This window comes from Pygocentrus nattereri, chromosome 23 (genome assembly GCF_015220715.1).
Source record: "Pygocentrus nattereri isolate fPygNat1 chromosome 23, fPygNat1.pri, whole genome shotgun sequence".
NCBI classification, from domain to species: Eukaryota; Metazoa; Chordata; class Actinopteri; order Characiformes; family Serrasalmidae; genus Pygocentrus; species Pygocentrus nattereri.
The window spans coordinates 24309239-24333508 of record NC_051233.1 but is presented as its reverse complement, the minus strand read 5'-3'; the positions used below and the strand labels follow the sequence as shown (position 1 = coordinate 24333508).

The 24270-nt window shown below is 40.3% G+C and overlaps 1 protein-coding gene across 3 annotated transcripts in view; it reads left to right on the top strand.

Annotated features, from left to right (window-relative positions):
• The window catches only part of tmem132e (transmembrane protein 132E), a 412424-nt gene that overhangs the window by 372364 nt on the left and 15790 nt on the right, over positions 1 to 24270 (top strand). For all 3 annotated transcript variants that reach the window (XM_017699485.2, XM_017699490.2, XM_017699475.2), the window contains exons 6-7: positions 11665 to 11870; positions 21593 to 21869. In XM_017699485.2, the coding sequence (XP_017554974.1) occupies positions 11665 to 11870; positions 21593 to 21869 (483 nt within the window). The remainder of the gene's footprint in view (positions 1 to 11664; positions 11871 to 21592; positions 21870 to 24270) is intronic.

Genomic DNA, 24270 nt, shown 5'->3' with positions numbered 1-24270 from the left:
AAAATCAGTGTACTGCAGGAACTCTGCCGCAGCCCAGATCACCGGGGACTGTAATCACACGGCCCCACGTTTCTAGCCATTACAAGAAAACTCAGAAGGTCATGCAGCTGGATATGACGTCTCTTTTGATTACGCTAACCAGAATGACTTCAGGTAAGAGATACAGTTCTTGAGAGTCCAGGGATCTGTTGCAAATGGAGCTCAGGCTCAGGAGAAAGAGCTCAATTTAAATATGCTGCGGCTTTCACCCTTCTCTATTTCCTTTGGGCGCGATGAGTACGCTAATCCTGCTATTGCATTTTATTTCCTTCCATAAACGCTTGGCGCTTGCGAATGACCATCTCTCTCAGCTTGGGTTTTTTTTTTCCCACCCCACCAAGAACTCTCAATCATATCTGGCGACTACGGTATAGACATAAACCCATTTTCAATTATCCTTTATTGCAGCACTTTTATGATATTTCCAATAATCTTTGCCATCCGTTTCATCCCCATGAACTCCACGAGACATATCTGAGCCAACTCTTAACAAGCCTTTGGAGAGGACATTTAAGATATAGACCTGGCCTCCCCATGACATCCGTGTGTCAACCAAGGAGTGAGATCCATATGTCAGAGGATAGCATAGGATTTAGAGGAATGGCGGACAGGCAGCACAGTGCTCGGGTTATCGAGTGGGTTTGCTTGACTGCCCCGGCCATTGAACTTTGGAGGCTAATTTGAGATGAGCCCTTCATGCTGTGACGTCCACGAGTACTGACAGTTCAATAAAACACTCCGGTTAGGGGGGAAAAAAAGAGAAAACTCCATAAGGAAGAGAGAGGTTAGAGGCCCCAGTAACATCTTTTTGGTGGCAGTATTCACTGTCAGACCTTTTGGAGTGGGGTTATTCCTTAGAGCAAAATTTTGAGCTTTTACCACTGATGCACTTAGACTCAGAATAGAAGGGAAGCTAATGCAGAAGTGCAAGTGTCACGCATAGCCGTTTTTATTGCATGCAACGAAAGTGCTTTCAGTACATTTCAGTGTATAATCTTTAGCTTTATATGTGTAAGCTTAAAGGGCTTTGATGCTAGCCTTCTTAACCGAGGTGGTCTCTGTCTTTTGGGTCATGGTTATGGGGTTGAACACACGGATATTGTGTGTGTGTGGATTTTCTGTGTAGATTCGTGTGGGTGTTGAGACCCTGTGGGGCTTTGTGTCGGAGAGCAGGAAGCTGTGAACAGTGCTTGGCCAGCTGCTCCCTCCTCCCAAGGCTGTGTTAGTCACGTTGGCCATCTGAGGACAGAGTGTATGCCTAACTGCCCTGCCTCCCACTGGTCAGCGATGCACACAGCTGACCCACACACAACACACCACACGCAAACCACATGCATGAGGCGCTAATCGTATCGCAACATGCATGGCAGGCTGACCGCACGCACAACACACTAACCACTAAACAACACACATGATGCGCTAACCACGAAACCACAGTTGGCACACTAACCACTTACACCACTGGCCAATCACATGCATGACCTGCTAACCACACGCACAACATTCTAAACATAAACCAAAACTTGCATGAAACACTGACAAAATGTGCCATGTGCTAATGCATATGACACACAGCAAACTGGCCACATGCGTGAAGCACTAATCACTGCACAACACGCATGACAGGAAAACCACAGGTATGATAGGCTTAATACTAAAAGACACACACCACCACTCATGAACCACATGCACGGCATGCTAAACACAATGCCGACTCATCAAATGCATGATGTGCAAATAAAGTGCACCGCAGCTAACTATGCATGTTATACACTAACCTCAAGCCAGCCACTCGTTAACCATGCATATTACGCACTAATCACAAGCTAACCGCATGCATGACATGCTAATCACATGCGCCACACATGCGTTTGTATGCTAGATTCATAGACCACATGCTAACCATATGCATAACGTGCTAACCTCATGTACCACTCACTAAATACATGCATGTAAAACTACCTGCATGCATGATGTGCCACATACTAATCACAAAACACAAGCTAACTACATGCTCCACACGTTAAGCATGCATATGCGTTAACCACAAACCACAAGCAAGGCCGCATGCACCAGGGATTCAGTTTTACGGTGCCCTCTGCACTGCTGATAAACATCAGCAAAACAGACTTAAAAAATAGCTTATAGCTTATGATTTTTATTCCAAATAATAACAAAAATGTAGCTTTTTTATTTGACATGTTTAAAATGTACCTGAGGGATTAGGAGCAAACAAATGGTCAGCCCTGAATTCCTGTTTCTCTGGGGTATAAATATTGTGACGCATGAGCCTGTTTCCCTTTAGTCATCCATCACTTTTAGAAAGGCCAGAGGATAAAGCTTTGTTGAGCTGCACAAAGCAGGATATGGCTACAATAAAACAGCTAAAGATTTGAAATGTCCACTATCAGGGCAATAATTAAGAAGCTTAAAGCAACTGGAGATGTTAAGAGTCTGCTGGGGAGAGGACATTTGTAATGACCCCACACACGGTGACTACAATCAGACGCCACATGCTTAACTGAATTTTTTTTGGAGGGTTGTCAGAAGAAAGCTTCTGCTGTAAATGACCAACACACTCAAACACCCACTGGAACTTTGATGGGACTATTTTCTTTGGTCAGATGAGATGAAAATAGAGCTTTTTGACAATATCAGAGTTGAGTTTGACGTAAACACGGGCGGCACGGTGGCGTGGTGGGTAGCGCTGTCGCCTCACAGCAAGGAGGGCCTGGGTTCGATTCCCCGGCCGGGCGGCCAGGGTCCTCTCTGTGTGCATGTTCTCCCCGTGTCTGCGTGGGTTTCCTCCGGGTCCTCCAGTTTCCTCCCACAGTCCAAAGACATGCAGTCAGGCCTATTGGACATGCTAAATTGCCCCTAGGTGTGAGTGACTGTCTGTGTCTGTCTGTCTGCCTGCGATGGACTGGCGACCTGTCCAGGGTGTATCCTGCCTTCCGCCCGAAGACTGCTGGGATAGGCTCCAGCATCCCCCCGCGACCCTGACGGAGAAGCGGCTTAGAAAATGGATGGATGGATGGATGGAGTTTGACGTAAACACAGAAAAGTACCTCATCCCTAGTGTGACGTATGGTGATGGTTGACTCCATCAAGTACCAGGAGATGGTAACCTGACTGCCTCAGCCACAAAGTTTAAACTGGGCCATGGCATCTTCCAGCAGAACACTGATCTGAAGCACTCCTCAAAATCAATATGAAATTGTTTCACTGACCAAAGAAAAAGGGTTTTGCCTTGACCACCGCAGTCCCCTGATCTCAACCCTATAGAAAACCTGTATGATGAGCTAAAGAGGAGAGTCCACAAGCCATGGACTTTGGAATCTGAAGGATCTAGAGAGTTTCTGTATGGAGGAATTGTCTTACATCCTTTGCCAAGTGTTCTCCCGTCTCAGTATTACAGGAGAAGAGCTCTTATCTTTGCAAAGGGAGGCAGCACAAAGTATTAATGAAGGGGTGCCAACAATTGTGGCACATAGATTTGAGAAAACTCTGCTTAGTAATAAGATTGTTTTTTTCTTTCAATCGTTGTACTTCAAATGAAAGTGAGATTGTGTTAATATTTTGAGTGAAAGATGAAAAGAATAAGCAATAATGTTTCTTTACTTGTTATTTATACCCAACAGAAAGTGACCAATCAGATTGTAGATATACAGCGCAGTAGCCAAGTGCATCATACCCAAGCTACTAGCACTTTCCCCATATGCTATGCACTCTCTGACTATGAACTCATGCAACCATAAAATGCCAGAATAAGCAGCCTTGAATTCGAATCTAGCAATTCACGCTCTGTATGTGATGCAGCTGCACTCACGAAAACACCTCTCCATTTAAAACATACTACTAAACAATTGGTCTTGGGATCAGTGTCAAAATCACCCTGCACTTTTCTTAATTGCTTGCCCCACCATTCAGGTCTGTGAGTGCCATTAACCCACATTAAAACATTAGCCCACTCTATTACCCCACGAATGCACCGTCGCTTTAAATCCCATCAGTGTACCATTATGTTTGCATGCATGCTTCAAGCTGGAGCCAGTATGGTCTACTTAAAAGCTCAGCATTGCAGAGGCAGCAACAGCCGAGAGATCGTCCATTCCTCCATCTGTTTCATGACCTGGGCAGCACACCATACCAGACAGCGTGCTCTGAATGAGTGCAGCGAGGGCTAGAGTGTAGGAGGTTCTGTGGAGCTTAACAGGAACCATCCTGCCACAGTGTCTAGGCCTCCACCCCTGCCATATTACTAGCATTATTGAAGTTGCCAGCTCGGTACCTTTGGGGGTGGAAGAGCTGTATAACAGGAGAGCACTTCCAGCTACCCTCCTCACGCCCACATAGCTAAGAATCTTCTGTATGGGAATTAGTAGACCACGTTTATTAGTAGTTTTCAGGAGCTGTGGGATCAGCTCGGAAGAAGCACTAGGGGTGTAACATAACGTCACTGGCTGCATGTGTTCATTGCTAAAAATACCTGCATCTATGCAGGAAGTGGGCATGGTGTAAACCGAGGAGTGCTCATATTTTGCATACAATTGTATTATCTATGGACTCAAATTAACAGGGAAACATCAAACTGCATGTGCATTGTATTTCTTTCAACCAGCCAGACTAAGCTGGCAATTTACAATGCTGTGCAAAAGTCAGAAACCACCTTTTATGGATTTAATTTCTAGTCCAAATGGCCACCAATTGAAAGTTATTTATTTTTCAGCATAAACCCCACAAAAAACAACCATTCATTTCACAAAGAAAAGTCTCAACAACCAGATATCATGTTAAATATTTCAGTGTTTAGTTGAGACTTGCTTTCAGTTTTTTAAGGAAATCTGCTGGGATGTTTTCCCCCACCTCCAAATTTCAGTCTTGTTGGTTGCTTTTTCTGCTCTTTACATTCTAAGTAATCACAACTGCATTTAGTGATGTTGAGGTCTGGACTCTGAGGTTCTGAGAACACCAGCAGTTTCTTTGTTTAATTTCCTTCTTTATTTGTCTGTTTTCTGTTCTCAGTAAGGGCTTTTTGACAGCTACACATCCTTTCAGACTCATAGTCAGAGTTTAAATGTAAAAAAAAAAGTTTCTTGAAAACTGAATAATTTGTACGTAACAGCAATTTTGACAGGAAATTATGAAAGAAATGACAGGAAAATAAATGAAAGGTGGGCTTTGATCTCAGCACAGTGCTTTAAATGTTCCCTATATCTAGTTTACTATATCTATATATCCCTATATATATCCCTATATCTAGTCCTGCGGATTCAGGATTTTTGTAGATGAATACAACTGTGTTTAGGTGTGGTGTAGAATTGTGGGATTATTTTGGAGATTAGCAAGGCTGTGTTTAGGTCTGGTATAGAACTGTGGGATTATTTTGGAGATTAGCAAGGCTGTGTTTAGGTCTGGTATAGAACTGTGGGATTATTTTGGAGATTAGCAAGGCTGTGTTTATGTCTGGTATAGAACTGTGGGATTTTTTTGGAGATTAGCAAGGCTGTGTAGTATAGAGCTATGGCATTATTTTGGAGATGAATAACATAGTATTTAGGTCTGGTATAAAAGGATGGGAATATTTTGTGGATTAATAAAGCTGTGTTTAGGTCTGGTGTAGAACTATGGGATTATTTTAGGGGGATTAATAAAGCTGTGTTTAGGTTTGGTGTAGAATTATGGGATTCTTTTAGGGGGAATAATAAAGCTGTTTTTAGGTCTGGTGTAGAACTATGGGTTTATTTTAGGGGGAATAATAAAGCTGTGTTTAGGTCTGGTGTAGAACTATGGGTTTATTTTAGGGGGAATAATAAAGCTGTGTTTAGGTCTGGTGTAGAACTATGGGATTATTTTAGGGGGATTAATAAAGATGTGTTTAGGTCTGGTGTAGAACTATGGGTTTATTTTAGGGGGATTAATAAAGCTGTGTTTAGGTCTGGTGTAGAACTATGGGTTTATTTTAGGGGGATTAATAAAGATGTGTTTAGGTCTGGTGTAGAACTATGGGTTTATTTTAGGGGGAATAATAAAGCTGTGTTTAGGTTTGGTGTAGAATTATGGGATTATTTTAGGGGGAATAATAAAGCTCTGTTTAGGTCTGGTGTAGAACTATGAGATTATTTTAGGGGGAATAATAAAGCTGTGTTTAGGTCTGGTGTAGAACTATGGGTTTATTTTAGGGGGATTAATAAAGATGTGTTTAGGTCTGGTGTAGAACTATGGGTTTATTTTAGGGGGATTAATAAAGCTGTGTTTAGGTCTGGTGTAGAACTATGGGTTTATTTTAGGGGGATTAATAAAGATGTGTTTAGGTCTGGTGTAGAACTATGGGTTTATTTTAGGGGGAATAATAAAGCTGTGTTTAGGTTTGGTGTAGAATTATGGGATTATTTTAGGGGGAATAATAAAGCTGTGTTTAGGTCTGGTGTAGAACTATGAGATTATTTTAGGGGGAATAATAAAGCTGTGTTTAGGTCTGGTGTAGAACTATGAGATTATTTTAGGGGGAATAATAAAGCTGTGTTTAGGTCTGGTGTAGAACTATGGGTTTATTTTAGGGGGAATAATAAAGCTGTGTTTAGGTTTGGTGTAGAATTATGGGATTATTTTAGGGGGAATAATAAAGCTGTGTTTAGGTCTGGTGTAGAACTATGGGTTTATTTTAGGGGGAATAATAAAGCTGTTTTTAGGTCTGGTGTAGAACTATGGGATTATTTTAGGGGGATTAATAAAGCTGTGTTTAGGTCTGGTGTAGAACTATGGGTTTATTTTAGGGGGATTAATAAAGCTGTGTTTAGGTCTGGTGTAGAACTATGAGATTATTTTAGGGGGAATAATAAAGCTGTGTTTAGGTCTGGTGTAGAACTATGGGTTTATTTTAGGGGGAATAATAAAGCTGTTTTTAGGTCTGGTGTAGAACTATGGGATTATTTTAGGGGGATTAATAAAGCTGTGTTTAGGTCTGGTGTAGAACTATGGGTTTATTTTAGGGGGAATAATAAAGCTGTGTTTAGGTCTGGTGTCGAACTATGGGTTTATTTTAGGGGGAATAATAAAGCTGTGTTTAGGTCTGGTGTAGAACTATGGGATTATTTTAGGGGGAATAATAAAGCTGTGTTTAGGTCTGGTGTAGAACTATGGGTTTATTTTAGGGGGAATAATAAAGCTGTGTTTAGGTCTGGTGTAGAACTATGGGTTTATTTTAGGGGGATTAATAAAGCTGTGTTTAGGTCTGGTGTAGAACTATGGGATTATTTTAGGGGGATTAATAAAGCTGTGTTTAGGTCTGGTGTAGAACTATGGGTTTATTTTAGGGGGAATAATAAAGCTGTGTTTAGGTCTGGTGTAGAACTATGAGATTATTTTGGAGATGAAATAGAGCTGTGTTGTATAGAAGTGTGGAATTATTTGAGATGAATGAAGGTTTAGACCTAGTAGAGAACTGATTAGTAGGACATAGATTAGGCTAACAGAGGAAGGCACTGATAAGCAAAAGCAGTCAGATTTTGTGGTGTATGCTTTGACGTCTCCTGTGTCATGACATAGGTCTGTTTTTTCTTTTCTGTTCTTATCTGTAATTGTATCTGTTCTGTTCATTCTGAGTAATGTATTTGTGTTTGGTTACATCCCTAGAGTGAAACGGTTGTGGTAAAGTGAGACAGACTGATCTAAATGGCTTTAGGAGACAGTTGTTCCTGTAGCCGGTACTGCTACCCCCACCACTGTAATGCTAGTTCTATTACAACTACCCTCAGCAGTCTGAAGGCTTGGCTACAATTCAAGAGTTCATGGGTTTGATCCCAGCTGATGGGGTGTCCTTGAGGAAGACATTTAACCCCAAGCTGCTGCCTGGGAACTGACACATGACTGGCTAATGTAAGTCGCTTTGGACAAAAGCAGTAGCACATACACATATAAACTACCTCCACAATATTCTAGAGCAGCTGTACAGAAATGCTATATCCTAAAGGGGGTGTTGTGGCCTGATATGGCTTTTGCAGTTTATGAGGCGAGATAGTGATGTTATTGTCAACTCTTAGGGCTGTTTTCCAAAGCAGAAAAGTGCAAAAATGAAAAGAGAAGCTCAAGGTTTTGATTTAACTGATTATTTATTGTAGGGTTTTTTTGTCGGTTATCTGATGATCTCATTTTCCCCTCAGAAAAATGAAGCCACTGACCACTAACCATTTCCACCAAAACTGCTTAATGAGGAGTTGGTCTCCGCCGATCAATTCCCAGTATTGATAGTATTGATAAAAGAGTGGGTTGCCTGAAGGCTTGCGTGTTTTATTACATAGATATCCTCTCTGTGATGAATCTCAAGGCCTAAGAAGACTGCAGTTTCCAGCTCCCATCACAGCAAGATTAGCTTCTCTGATTACAATGTCAGCTGCCTGAGACCCCCAGATAAATCATAGATGGTATCCCAAAGCAAAGACCCAGCTATATATTACGATAAGTAATGTATTATTAAAGACGGCGAGTCAGCGAGTGGACCTGGGAGACTGACAAAGAAAAAGAGTTTGTTTGTTCTTTCCACGACTGGAAGTGCAGGATGGCATCTTTACTACTACTGCTATACTTCTGAGCCCCACACATTCAGGAAAAACTAACAACAGTAGACTTAATTCAGTTTATCATGTGCTGTTGTGTGGGTGAAGGAAGTGAGCATCCTTTACCAACTGTCGTTAAGGCTTGTATGATCAATGTTTTAGAATGCGGTTTTAGCTTGTGACAGCTTCCGCTGCTGTTGACCAGCATGCCAGCTTCCAAAACACAGCAGTTGATGGGGTAAAGTGTAAAAATAAAAGTTTTGATCTACTTTGACTGATTATTTATTCTTGTTTTTTTTGCTGGTTTTCTAGCAGGGTAGACACCTAGCACCTTGTCCTAAATGAAATTTCCTAGCTAACAGTAAGACATTTTGATTTCAGCTTGGTAGGATTAAATGAAAGCTATCCTTTTGCTAAATTGATGCTTGCACAATTACTTTCACTGAAAGTCAATCATTTACATTTATGTCATTTGGCTGACGCTCTTATCCAGAGCGACTTACAATTTGATCAATTTACCCAAGTAGGCAAAGGTGGTGTTAGGAATCTTGCCCAAGGACTCTTATTGGTATAGTGTAGGGTGCTTACCCAGGTGAGGGATTGAACCCCCGGTCTACAGCGTAGAAGGCAGAGGTGTTAACCACTACACTAACCAACCACCAACCAATCAGAATAAAAAGTGGGAGAGCAAAAAGGGGCTGCAGTTTCTCAACTGTTTAGACATCTTCAGTACTGTCCGGGTATGATTATCTTTACGTATCGCTGTCAGTTTGTCGGAATAAAACCTTGTATCTAACTTTGCAGGAGAAGGAAGAAACCTACTTTTCTTTTAATGCAAGTCAATGGAACCAGACGTTCCAAGTCATTTTGGACTGTTTCTTTTAGTCCATTTATCTTGAAATGTACACACAATGTAAAGGGCAACAGGCGTTTTCAAATAATATCAAAAACTGAAAAATGACAAAGATGGTTTTGTATGGTCATCCTCTAGTCCTTCATCAGTGGTCACAGGATGCTGCCCACAGGACGCTGAGAATGACCCACCACCCAAATAGTACCTGCTCTGTGAGGGTCTGTGGGGGTCCTAACCACTGAAGCACAGAGTAAAAGGGGACTAATAAAGTATCAGACAAACAGATGGACTACAGTCTGTAACTGTAGAACTACAAAGTGCACCTATGTAGTAAGTGGAGCTGATAAAATGGACAATGAGTGTAGAAACAAGGAGGTGGTCATCATGTTGTGCCTGATATGTATATGTATACAGCTATACCTTCTGATGAGATGAGAGTGGCTGTTTGATCTACACATGGTTTTATTAGTGTTATCATTAGCTTAGAAATTTACAGTCAACAATCATCATTTTTCTAACGTTTTTATATTCAGGATTCAGAACGTAACTGACTATTCCAGCCACAAAGAACACAAGAATATTCATCTTCTAGTGCCTCCTTTTACACAGAATATGAGGGCATGTTTACCAAAATGTTGATTTGCTTGTGATTAATGTAACCTGGAGTTATTTCTGTATTATGTTTTATAGAAGGTAAACAGCGCTGGAGCCTTCTTGACTAAAATTGCTGAGAAGTGGCAGTAATAATTACATTACCCCACCGTTTCCCCATGCAAAACTAGCTCCATCTGGATATGTTTTGTTTCTGACCACACCTGTATGGGGTTATGAATGATGCTAAAGGGTCTGTTTGGTCTCATAGGGTGTAGTGTTTTATTTTTGTTGTCTTTTTTTCCCCATGTTACTTGAAGAAGACTAATAATTTGCATATGTTTGTATCTGAGTCTGTCTGGGAGTTGTGTGCTGTACCAAAAGGGTAAATATTCAGAATAATAATAACTGATTTTTGGGGGAAAAAAATGCCTCTGGCAAAAACTGCCACAGTCGGTGCCTAATAAGAGCTGTTATTTAGTGTTAGAGGCATTAAGCGTGTGCTCATACAGAAACATGCTGGGGGAAAACACAAAGCACTGCAGTTGTAAAAGCCTTTTTGCAGTAAGCACACAGACTCAAAGAGGTTTGCTCCCATATAAGATTCTTGAAATTATATGAAAAACTCAACAAAAGGTGAAATATAATTCAAAATGAAAACTTGGACATTAGGAACATGGATATAATGGGGATATTTTTCCAGAGCCCAACGTTTAGTTTTAGGACTTTTAGTCCCATTTTCTGTTCCTTATAATCCCAGTAATCCCAAACGCTCTGGACGATGCTGAGGTCTGGACTCTGGGGTGACCAGTCCATTGTTCTGAGAATACAAGCAGCTTCTTTCTTTGAATTGCAAATTATCTTCCTTCGCTCAGTAACAACTTCTTGAAAGCTGCACATCCTTTCTGGTTCTTTTTGTCTCCTTTTTTCCCGAAGTCTATTACAGGAAGATTAAAGCAGAAGAATGCATAATACATAATAGCAGCGTTCTCAGACTCCTCTCAGAGGATGCTTTACAAAGTTAATGACAACAAACACTGAAATATACATAGCAAAACATGACAAATAAGGACAGACAATTTGACATATAAGCAAAAATAGAATAAACAGCAGCACCAGAAGTAGAGGGCTGGTAAAGCTGAGGTACACACTAAATACAAAGAGGAAAATGACCAAAATAGAAAGTCAAATTTAGCAAATTATGTTTAAGCTAAAATGGCATTGATGTGTTTAATCCTACTTCTTGGGATGCTTCCAGAATATCTGCTGTGTTTAGTATGTTAATGGAATACTCCAACAGGGTTTCTGAAGTGCAGGCACACTTGAACACTGAACAAGACACTGACCTAACCTGTGGTATCTGACCATGGTCCACAGACAGACTGGGGTATTCTTAAACATCAGGGTTTTGTTGATTGGAAATAATTTAAAAAGTACGTGTGTCCAAACATTTAATGTCCAGTTCATATATATATATATATATATATATATATATATATATATATATATATATATATATATATATATATATATATATGTATATGCGTGTGTGTGTGTGTGTGTGTGTGTGTGTGTGTGTGTGTGGTGCTGTGTTTAACCTCTCTCTTTGTCTGCTTTCCCTCTCAGGTGTCCATGAGCTGTGACTATGTCTTCGTAAATGGTAAGGAAACGAGAGGCTCCATGAATGCTCGTGTGATTTTCAGCTATGAGCACCTGAGCGCCCCGCTAGAGCTGACCGTTTGGGTGCCCAAACTGCCCCTCCGTCTGGAGCTCTCAGATAATCGGCTGGCCTTCATTAAGGGCTGGAGGGTCCCCATCCTGCCAGACCGCAGGTGAGATGCACGGATCACCACTTTTCCCAATTTTTTTTCTTATGCCAGTCCTGGACACACATGATGGGAGGGATGAGCATTCTAACTCATTTTGAAATTCCAGTGTCCTTAAGAGTTAATGAATGTATGGCTGATTAACCACAATGAAGAAAACAGCAACAACAAACAGGGGAAAAAATTATTTTTTTTTGCCAAAATAGCCACAAGGCTTTAGGCCTACTTTTTCGAACGATAGCGCAGCAAGTTAATTGTTCAAAAATAGCCACAAGAAATCAGGAAGTTTTCGTCTTGGATTAGTAACCGAGGCTGCCTCTTCAGATGAGCGAATGACCTAACACTACCGCTAACCAGTGGACTCATTTTGTTCTGTGTGAGGTCTTGTCTTTTCAGTGGGCGATGTTCAGACATGTGCGTTTGTAGGGAGATATGTTTTCGCTGCTTATGGACCCAGCTAATATAAGCTAAAATAGTTAGCTATGTTAGCAAAAGAGCTGCACCTGAACCAGCCACGCTATCTTTGCCTGCTCGGTCATGTCCTTGATGAGTATCTTTGCCAGTGCGCTGAGACGCATATTTCACAGTAGGAAACATAATGCATTGTACATACTTGCTCACAAATATTAGCAACACTGTTACATAGAACAGTTCTGTTAAAAGTAAAATAGAGTTATTAACCTGTGCTCTTTATCTTCATCACATGACGTGGTTTTTCACAGTAAAATGTTCTGGTCTAAAAGTTAATGCTTAAATGTACTGGGGGTAGTATTGATGTAATACTTAGTGACATCGGAGCTTATCAGAGCTTATCAGACTTCACTTCCGATGGTAGATGCTGAATGTACTACTTCAACTGCGGATCAACAAAGAGCTTAGTACTTCAGAAGTACACATTTGTTTTGACCTGTGTTTTGCTTTGTCACTATTACTTCTGCTCCAGTCATCATTTCAGTTGTAGTTTTCAGCAGCCAACAGGTGTTCTGCAAATCTCCTAGGTAGGTGGCTCCTCAAGAAGCTGCTTGAGAGAACGCCAACAGTGTCTAAAGCTGCTTCAAAGCAAATGCTACTGTAGACATCTTCACAGACTCAACTAGCACGGTGTTAAATTTCATACCCAGATTAGTGTTGCATGTGTAATTGTTTTTGCCCCTCTGCCGCTGCGTAATTGAGTTAGTGTCTGTGGCAGAGAGAAACAGTGATATAATGTATTCACTCTTTGAGGATCATCAGACCATATTGTTTTTTGTTTTTTTTTTATTAGCACAGTTTGCTAATATGTCTCCTATGGTGGTAGCTCGCTAAGTATAGCATATTTCATGTCGTTTTAATGCAATTTAAGGAACAGGCACAATTTTCCGCAGTAAAGTTACGGTCTCGATATAACTTCTGGGTTAAGTAATAATGCAGACATGCAACTGGCAAAGACACTGAAATTCTCTAGTTGCTCATAGAGCTGTGAAATGAGTCTTGCATGTGTTGGGGTGGTCAGTGATAGGTCATCTTAATCATGAACAGTTATGTTACAGTAGTTTGTCATATATGAAGGGTATAGTCTGTTCTTCTAGAACACTGAACAACTCAGTGCTTGATAAAGAAAGATTACTTATAAAGAGACTGTAAACAGCTACAGCCTGTTGTAAGCACTGATTATGCCAGCCTCTGAGGTATTCGTGTATATTTGTGTGCATATTTTCAGACAGAGAAAAGTAAAAGCCTTATTTGGTTCTACGTGTAATTCTCTGTGATATTGGACATTTGTTTGAGTGTGAGTGCAGAAGAGTGCTAAAAAGTGCTACTGATATTTCATGTCAGGACAGCTAGTTAGCTATTAGGCTTCCAGGAAAGCAAGATAGCTAATGCTTCATTTCACTCCCAGGCTTTTCTTGACTCCACACATGAGTGTGTGTAACTTTACCAACAGAGTAGTGCAGCAGTTCACATCACACAACAGGTTAATCTAACTGTAGCTAGCAAACAATTGAATTGCTTTTTTTATTATTATTATTTTCTGGAAATCATTTTGATGTTATATTTTTGGCACACCACCCACATTTACTGTTGTAATGGTTGGTGAATAATCAGACGCGCGCAGAGCAGGCTATAGTGAAAAGGGTTTAATGAAAGGAGAATCGAAAATCAAAGTACAGTTCAGGCGAGAGTCGGTACACGCGGAAGCATACAGTGTCCAATAGGATAAGGCTAAAGTTGTAAACAAAAGACACAAACCGGAAAGTCAATATTGGGTGGTTGGTTAGTGTAGTGGTTAACACCTTTGCCTTCTACACTATAGACTGGGGTTCAATCCCCGACCAGGGCAAGCACCCTACACTATACCAATAAGGGTCCTTGGGCAAGATTCCTAACACCACCTTGGCCTGCCTGTGTAAAATGATCAAATTGTAAGTCGCTCTGGATAAGAGCGTCAGCCAAAATGCCATAAATGTAAATATACACAAACAAGGCTCAGTAATGCTCTGGAACTGCAACCGTACTTCACAAGGACAAAGCTCTTGTAGACTGTTAAATATTATTTTACTTTATTTAATTCACTTTGTAACTTTTCTTGAACCTTCTTCTTTTCTCTTGCCTTTTGTGTTAATCACATTTGCATTTTGTACGTCTCTCTTGGGTGACGTGTGGGCGCTGTGGAGAGCAGTCCTTTTGTCATGTAACAACCTCCAATGGTTAACCTATTTCACATCTGGTTATCTATAGCTCCCCAATGCCTTTTGTTGAAGGGATATCTCGGAGACATCCTGGCTTCTAGGTGGGGGGAGACTGTAAATTCCTGGGTGGGCCTCAACACCTCTATTTTAATTACAAAGGCAGAGGCAGTCGTCCATCAAGTAAGAGGGTTTCCAGGATCGCTTAGACAAAGAGACAACTAGAGGGTGTGGTTTACATTCGTGACCATAAGTTTATCACTTTGTAAGCTTAGTCAGACTTGCTTGGTTGGAAAGACGTGCTTTTTTTTTTTTTTAGACTTCTTTTCCTCAACAAAGTCTCCACTCCTGTTTCTTCAAGAAACACTTGCCAGCAGAAATCAACAAGACAAACATATATGGTCCTCAAAGCAGGTGTAACAAATCAATACTCAAGTGATCTAGAACATTGATAGGTGGATGACTGAGAGTTCGTGATCATGTGACCTCCCAGTGTATTCTGGGAGTTGGAGTGCTAGACTGAGTGAGGGATGTCAGTCTCGGCTACGGAAGGCGTGACAGCTCTGTTTAAGAAACGCTGTGAATCCAACAAGTTTCACACAATATAGAAATATACACCCTCGTTTTAAGGTGCACTTTAATGGGACAATATCCCTTTAAAACTCTTTTTGAAAAAACTATTTGGAAAGATAAGAGTCTGACATGGTATGTGAACAATGCTGAATTCCATACAGTGTGCAAATGAAATTGAAGCTGTAGAAATGGGCCATTTTGAATTTATTGTTTTTGTGATGTCATATATCTGCTTACTGAGCCTGCAGCTTTTTACATATACTAGTCTTAAAGGCACAGTAACGAAAACAGCCTCTTTAATTCTAAAAGGGATTAAGTCACGTGAAACTGAATTTATAGCTTTTTTGATGCACACAAAATGAGTCCACACACATGTCAGATGTGCACATCAGGGAATATTAAATGAAGGAAACGTACAATATGGACACTTTCAATTCATACTCACCATTTCATTTCCTATATATCATGCTGGACTGTAGAACCAGACAAGTAAGCAAGAAAATTGTTCTTTTAGACTGAACTGGACATTCTGTGAAAAATTATTTATTACATCAACTGTGCTTGATTTTTACTTTTTTTTGGCATTCAGCCCTGTCAAAATGCCCGGCAGTCAGAAGGGATAGTGTCAGCTTTCGATTCATGCAGAAAAGAAAATATATATTTTCAAAAATATGGTTTGTGCTCTGTACACATGGGCTGTAAGAGAGAGACTGGTTTCCTAATTAAGTTGTAGTAATTCTGACGGGCCATTCAGATGGAAATGTGATCGGATTTGGTGATACTAATCCAGTTTTGAACTAGAGCAAAATCCACTGCAGGCTTTTACCTAAGATCCCTGAAATCCTTCCAGAAAGTCTTGTTTGTGCTCCCTGCGACTAATATGTTTGCGTTCCAAGCTGCAAAGAGGCCCTACTAACACAGATAAAGCTCCTAATGCCTGTGTATATTTAAGAAGTGAGCTAATATTTCATTGTTGCCTGGCTATTAATAAAGTCTGCTGAGGCGGAGAGGTTTCTGAATGAATGTTTTCCTTTCCGCTGATAAACAGATAGTCAAGATAGTCGAAAGGGGGGCATTGATTTTTAGTTGTGACCTGAACTTCCTCTGATTCAGCTCTTTGAGTAGACAAATTTCTTGCTGGCTGTCTCACAGGCAGAAATTATGGTCGTGAGTATTTTGCTTGGTATTAAAATCTAAATAATTTATTTCTCAGCCAGTTTCAGGAAAAGTTTTGTTTTTCAAGGCACTTCATTTTCACCTTTAGTTATCACCCAAAACGCACCCGCATGGTGCAATGCAAATTAATTACTGCTCACTCACTGAACCAAGTGGAAATATTCAGTGGACCTTCTAAGATTTTGTTTAATACATTGTGTTTGTAAGTAGAAGAGATATTTTATTATGAGTTAAGTTAATATTATGCACACAGTAATTCTGATGGGTCATTTAATGGAAAGACAACCAGGTGGATGTGCAGACCTGAAGCTGTCAATGCATAATGTAAATAAAATTCAACCGAGATTTCATTTGTATGTCACAGTTATATCACTTTAATAGTAAAGCAGAAATAAAAGTATTAACTCTGGATTTCTAAAGATTATTAACTGTATCCCGAGGTTTGATTGCATAGCAATAGATATTACAGTATTAGTTCCAATGCTAATTAAGTAGCTTCCCAGGAGTCCAAAGTAGAGTCCTCTTTCTTCAGTGTTAGTATTTATTATGTTAATGTAGTTCATTGCATAACTATGTAATTAACCCCGTAATTACATTTAAATTATATAGCAAAATAAAAGAAGTCTCCATGGGATTTTAAGGGTTAAACCAATAGACAACATAAGCCTTTACTGCTTCAAATATATAAATCTTTGAATCAGTATAAGTCTAATCCTTGAAAACAGTATTTTAGTACTGTAGCTTTAGACTAGGCTAATGAATGAATAAATAGATAAATATGCAGTGACAGTATGCTGGCAAAAAAAGAGTATTTGTATCTGGAAAAGGGAATATCCTCATTTTTTGGGGTTTTTTTGTTTCATATTTGGTGTAAATAATGGAATGGAAATTGGCTCAGATATTTTTAATGAATACAATCAAATAAAACATTTAGTAATGTGGATCGATGAGGCGAACGCATGCGCTAAGATAAGCGACTTTTATTCTGGGCAAATCCAGGGTCGTGGTCAAAACAGTCCAAGGTCATATATCCAACACAAAGTGATCGGGGGACGGACATGACGGCATAAACACTAAACAGGATCCAATGGTTCAAACAGTGCAAACACGACAAGCAAACAGCAACCAGCGAACACTAAGGGCAAACACAGGGCTTAAATAACAAAGGGTAAACAGGAATCAGGTGAAAACAATCATGGGCGGAGACATGAAACGAGGGGCTGGACTAAACCAAAACCAAAACAAAGGTGCACATGGAGTAGTGGGAGGAGCCAACCATGACACATTTTCCCTGCAACACTGCTATCAGATTAACTAGATAAATAAATAGGAAACCATTTCCACCTCTCCACAAAGACAGCCAAACACTTTCTTGATTGAAAAAAAAAATGTGTACAACTACCACAATAAAAAATAGTCTATATAGTTTAATATCAAACATATTTCCATCGTTCATGCATCAATGTTATTGAAGAACAAAAAATTTTAATAAAAAGTGAAATATAACATTAGCTAATTAGCTAAGCCAATATTGTGGCCAACTTATTGAGGAACTCAAAATATGTTAAATAATGTTACAGCCCTAAAACACGCATGAATCCTTCTATCACATATACAGTGTTAAGATTTGCCACTTGGAAAAGCTCAGTCTATCCTGTTTGGCTGAAAAAAAAGAAGGAAAGACTGTTTTTTGTTTGTTTGCTTTGCAAAGGTGGATGACTGCAATTCCCCATATGACCCTGAGTCATCTAGATCCTAATGAGTTCAGACAAAAGCTCACAATTCCTGGTATGTCCTTGTGGAAATACACTCTTCATGACCCCAATGAGTAGCTCCAGCAGTGACTGTACACATTCTTACTAGAGGGACTCTGTCTCCTGGGGGTCACTGCAGTCCACCTCAGTCCCCTTGAGCCATTGCAACATTGTTTACAGGAAAAGCTGGAAAATAGAGAAATGTACAGCTGTGGTCAAACTGGCACTCTTGCACTGGCAGTCAAAGCGAATTGGTCAGAAGCACATATGTCACAAAGCTGGGTTAGCACAACATGACTGCGGGATGCGTGTGAAGCAGCTCCTTTTGACTGTATATCTGCAGCTCCTTTTGAATATATCTATTCCCGTATTAAAAATTTGTATATAAAACAGGATATGCGTTCAGTTGTTTGTTTTGAAATCTCGAACTGTACCACGAGCCCTTCGAGCTTCGAGTACAGCTCGGCTTGACCCGCCATCCTTCAAGGTGCACGGAGGACAAGCGTCGAGAATGTTCTCTGTACTGGCATCCAGGTGGTGGAATGAACTCCCGCTGGCTGTCCGAACAGCAGAGTCTTTTGCGGTCTTCAAACGTAGACTGAAGACTCATCTCTTTACACAGCACTTAAATGAGCATTGAACTATAAGCTGCACTTATTTTATTGTACTGCACTCTGTATTGTATTTTATTGTATTGTATCTTATTGTTATTGTATTGCATTGAATGGCACAGAGTTCTACGTTCAACTCTGTCTCTTTTTCTCTTGGTGTCTGCAGTCACATCTTGTTTCTAGCAGTATCTGAGCTCAGGACTGTCCTTTTCTCTAAGCTATTGGTAACTAGCAAAGATACTTTCTCTAGATTGACAAAGCACTTCTTGTAAGTCGCTCTGGATAAGAGTGTCTGCTAAATGCTGTAAATGTAAACGTTTTGGGGGCGGTTGAGGGGGGTTGTATTTAAGCCTTCCAACTCACTCACTCACTCAGCAGGCGCAAGATTCTCCACAAGGGGGCACTATTAGCACTCAATTAGCTTTTTGGTGCTTCGTAAGAGTGGTGCTTTGCCACATGCGACTGAGGAACACATTTCTCAGCTCTTGCATCACTGACTGCTGTCTTGTTTTGTAGGATCCTTCAAATGTGGCTGAGAAGTGCACTCATCATTTCTGAGAAACTGAAGGATGCAAAGACCTTCAGTCACCCACAGTCATTCATGCACAGCACAAAAACATCTGAAAAATGACAAGTGGTGAGATGCCACAGTGCCAGAGTTTGTAATTAATTGGACATTTTAATTTAGCATTATTAAATATAAGAACTACATGAGTGGCATGGTTTATGTCATTAAGTGGTGACGTGTCTGCACCTCCTGTTCAGGCCGTTTGAATGTGAGCGTGATTGAGCACTGAAGAGGTTTTGTATATCAGATAAGGTCTGTTCTACCTCAGCTGCAGCCTTCGCTTTGAGATACGTCCACTATGTGCCCTTGTTACTGTTCATATGTGGCTAGTTTGTTACCTAGCATGCTTTCTGCACCAATTTAGAGAATTTCCTTCACAGCCAATCTTTCGGTCCAATCTTGGTCACAAGGCAGTGTGAACTGCTAGAGCAGATTTGCTTCTTCATTTCCTACATTTGAATTCATTTTTTGAGGCATCGCTGATCATTACAAAAAACTTGAGTAATCTTTTTTGACTGCCAGTGTAATTTATTGGCACTCTAGTGAATGTCACCATATTTTCTGAAATCAGCTGAAATAGAAAAGAAACTATAGCTGTCTTGGAATTTACAGAGATTTACAACTTATGCCATTTGCCAAGTAGGGAAAGAAAATGCATACATGCAGGATTTTGGTTAATAAAATCACTCTCTGCTCAGTTCTCCAGCAAAACCCTAGCAGTGTTTGAATAGCTCAGAAAGGCTTGAGGAGGCAGTAGTGATACACAGTTGTCTGTTTTCTGTTGTTGCTTCTATTTTTTTATTTGTCAGTGAGTGTTACACCAAATGTTTCTTTGCGCTGGGCAGCATAACTTGTAGACATTCTTGCGTCAACATATTTTTCTAAAATCAGCTCAAATATGAAAAAAGCTGTTGCTTTTTCCATAGTTTGACTTACAACATACGCAGAACTTTTATCAAAGTGCAGCATTTTGGTTTATAGAATCCCTCTGTGTCAAAAAGGGCTTAGGTTCCTCATATTGACACTATCTAGCTTTTTAGCTTTGTAGTTCTCTCCCAGTCTCTGTCTTTACAGAGTTCGACCTCAATCAGCCTTTGGCGCATGGTGATACTGATCTACTTCAGCTGCTGGTAATCAATGGGCGGTACATGCTTTGTCAGTCACTAGCAGACAGGCTCTGCGTGAGTCTCCAGCTATCCGAGTGTAGAAAGTCAAAGTAGAGATTAATTAGCTCTGCACGTCTGTTTGGAGGAGGAGCTCTCAACCATCACAAGCTTGCTAGCTCTCTCGCTCTGTATGACAGGCAGGCTGCAATGCCAGATCCTCCATCACCCTCCCTCCCTCTCTCTCTCTTTCTCGGTTGAACGGATTGGCCTGGTTTGTATGTATGAGGCATATGAGACTCGCTGATGCATGACTAGCTGGATTCAGGTGTCCAGATGATGCTGGTTTTGATGCTAGCTGTGTTCAAAAGCTGCTTATGAAGTGCTCAGGCGAGCAGGATGTACCAAGGTGTATGCTGTAACCAAACAACCCTTGCCTTGGTACAGTGGTACAGTGGTGAGAAGTATTAGTAAGCCAGTTGTCATGTGTGGTCACCTACTCCTGTCGCAATGTTCTTGCAGGGATGTCCTTCCTTTTAGTCCTGCAACAAAACCACAAGATGTTAATGATTGTTTTGAAACATCATAATAAACCCCAAATGACAGCAATGGACCACAGGGGCATACCAGTCAAGCAACAGTGTGATAATAGTTGTTACATGTTTAAGTTTATTATGTCACATTGTCCAAGGTGATCCCTGCCTCGGCCAACTTCTGTGACTGTGCCTTTTATGTTGAGTGTTCATGTACACTGCATGCCTGCTTATACACACTTAAAATGCAGGTTTAGGAATGGGTCTTGGACTTACAGTTCTAGGCCAAACCTTTAAATTCTAACTAGAGGTTTAAATATGTACATGTTCCACAACCTTTAAAAAGGTTCTTCTCTGCAGGGAACTGTAAGTGATTCTTCTGTGGCATCGCTCCAGAGAAACCTTTTTGTCCCCCTGTGTTGAGTGTGCTTTATCCCACTGGTAGCGTTTTAGAAGTCCAGTGTAGTAGCACTCATATTTAGAGATTTTGGTCCTGTCACCAGGTTGTAAGTTGTCATGTAGGAAACAGGCCATTTGGCCTTTAATGTTATGAGGTTTTGAACAGGCATTTAGCACCCTTAACTGACCAGGCACAAAGGCCAATGACCAAAATTTGAGCTATTCTAACATGAAGGCATTCTGGCATGAAGGCATTCTAATTTTAATATTAATGTGGTGAAAACTCTGCATATACCTAGTGCTTACCTGCCTTTAAATTGACCACTTTTTTGTCCTTGCCCACAGGTCAGCCCGTGACAGTGACGATGATGATGACGATGACAGGAAGGTGAGCCGGGGCTGCACACTGCAGTACCAGCGGGCCCAAATTAAAGTCTTGACTCAGTTCCACACCACCTCCACTGAGGGCACCAACCAGGTTATCACCATGCTGGGGCCTGACTGGCAGGTAGATGTCACTGACCTGGTCCAGGATTCACTGAAGGTACAGGACCCCCGCGTGGCTGAACTAGTGGACCATACCGTGCTGGTGGCTCTGGAACAGGGCTCCACAATCCTGAAGGTAAAGTACTGGAGATGGGGTTTGAGAATTTGCAGGGGTGCCCAACATCCCCCATGATATCCAATATCCAATATGAGCTTAACCCTTAGTTCAGAAGTCTAGAATAGAAACTGTTGTTTGGCTTTATATTCTGTATGTTACATAATTATTAAGATGTAATTTCATAGTTACATTGCTTGTTAACTGGTTTGAGTCTGCACTTTTTTGTCTTTTTATTTGTTTTGATGCCAAACTGTGACAACTAGGCTACTGTGCAAAAGTCAGAGCCCTTCATTTATTTCATTTCCAAAATTAGCATTTGGTAGAAGTAGTTTAATATTCTGAGGAAATTAGATATAACATAATCCACGTGCTTAGGGAAGTCAAAGGAATCTAAATAAAAACAGAAGTTTCCAAAACTGGAGTTTATTCAATTATTAAAAGTTATAGCAAAAAAGAGGACTCCAGCCATGCTAGACCTGTTAGACCACTAAAACTTTCATGTTTGAGAGAGAAGAGAAAACCAAGTTCCACTGTTGCTTCAGATCCGGAATTTATCCACAAGACAACTCAACACTGTGAGTCTAAAAGGATGTGTAGCTAAAAGACAAATAAAAGAGCAATTAAGAAGAACATCCGCAAGTCAGTCAGAGAAGCTGCTTGTTCTTAGAACAGACTGACCACCCCACACCTCAGTCTAGACCTCAACATCATTGGTTTTATATGGGATTTTCAGTGTTTTAAGTAGCAGAAAATGCAACCAACTCCTAAAACTGAACTTTGGAGGTGTGTAAAAACAGTCCCTACAGATTTCTTTGATAAACTAAAAGTAAGTCGCCTGTAAAGAATGGCAGCTGTAATAAAGGCAAGAATTGATATACTAAGTAGTGAAAATGTTACAATAAGCTTAGTAATCCAGGCCTCTGTGTAATTCATTTAAAAAAATGAAGAACTTGTAGTTCATTTTTTAACTGGAAACTGAATAAATGAAGTTTGATCTCTGGCTTTTGTGCAATGCTATATATGATAGAAATACAATACTGTCTTCTCTTTCCACAAGAGTTGCTGATGCATACAGCAATCAGTTTCCTTCAAAACATAATAAAACATAATAAAGTTTCCCTTCTGATATGAACTGAAAACAGAATCTTCGCTTTAGACGGTTTCAGTGAGCCATGAGTGAGAAATAATTGATATGAAATTAAAAATGCTTTGTTATCGCTGATGACAGCTTCAACTTCTGAGAGGAAGATTTCTCAATCGAGCTCATATTTAATACACTTGACTCTTGACACCAATTTGCTAGATCAAATGTGTTCAACTAGGACTGTAACTGAATGCTAAAGGGCAGCAGATCTCCAGGAGCAGACCCTGGGTTAATGTGATCCCTCTAGATATGACAATGTGATGTTAAACTTTAACCTCCAAAGCCCAGTAATGAACCCTTTGCTGCAGTATGTAGCCCATATGTTTCTAAATCTGCCTTCAAGTTGCAGTCACTGAGTCACTGTGAGGTATGTCCTGCCTTTATTCAACATGACATTTTGCTCGTGGGTAGAAGATGACTCAGTGAATAAACATATGACCCGTCGGAGCCAATGTTACTATCTTTACATCCTCGCTAACTCACCTGGTCCCAGTCATATTTGAAACTTCTTTTATTTTTGCCTGGGTCTGATCCTCTAAGCTTGCACACGTGGCAATCTAAATATTAGACTATTAGGGCCGTATTGAGATTGAAGAGATTGAGTCTGTTCATTTGCCTCAATATCTGCAGGGAATCCAAGGTCAGCACGATTAGCTTATTGCACAGCTCTGTCCTCCCAACGGCTCCATGATTGGAAGCTAAATCCGATTAGATGATCCAATAGACTGAATTTGATGGAATTGTTATGTTGTATTTCGGGCATCTGTGGAAGCGAATTCCATTAAAAAAATTCAGTGACTGGCTGAATTGAGAACACGACACATCTTCAGTTTAAAATAGTGCCAGATGCCAGAAAGAGTTCGGTGCGCATTGCCATAAAACGTGGCCACCACTCATGCTTACCTAAAAAACCTTTCAAGTGATGACCTGTAGAGAACCATATTTGGAAATACAATGCATAAGTATGAAGTACATGTTTAAAGCTTGAAGAATGAGGGATGCGTACATATCGCAATTTCTGTATCAGCAGGTAATTATACCAGATTTGGACAAACCAATATTTGTTGCTCCAGGAAAGCCGGCGCTAGGTCTCTGTGCTAAAAGATCTGCGTTTTATTCAGTTTATTGTTTTGTAACCCAACAGAAATAAACGTTATGTTTTCCATTTTTCCATTCAGGTAGATTTGGTCTCAATTTCAAAGTTTTATTAATGTAAAAAATTTACATGGAAAATATTGGATGTTTGCATCAGCCTGCAGGTCCTATATCTGTGCA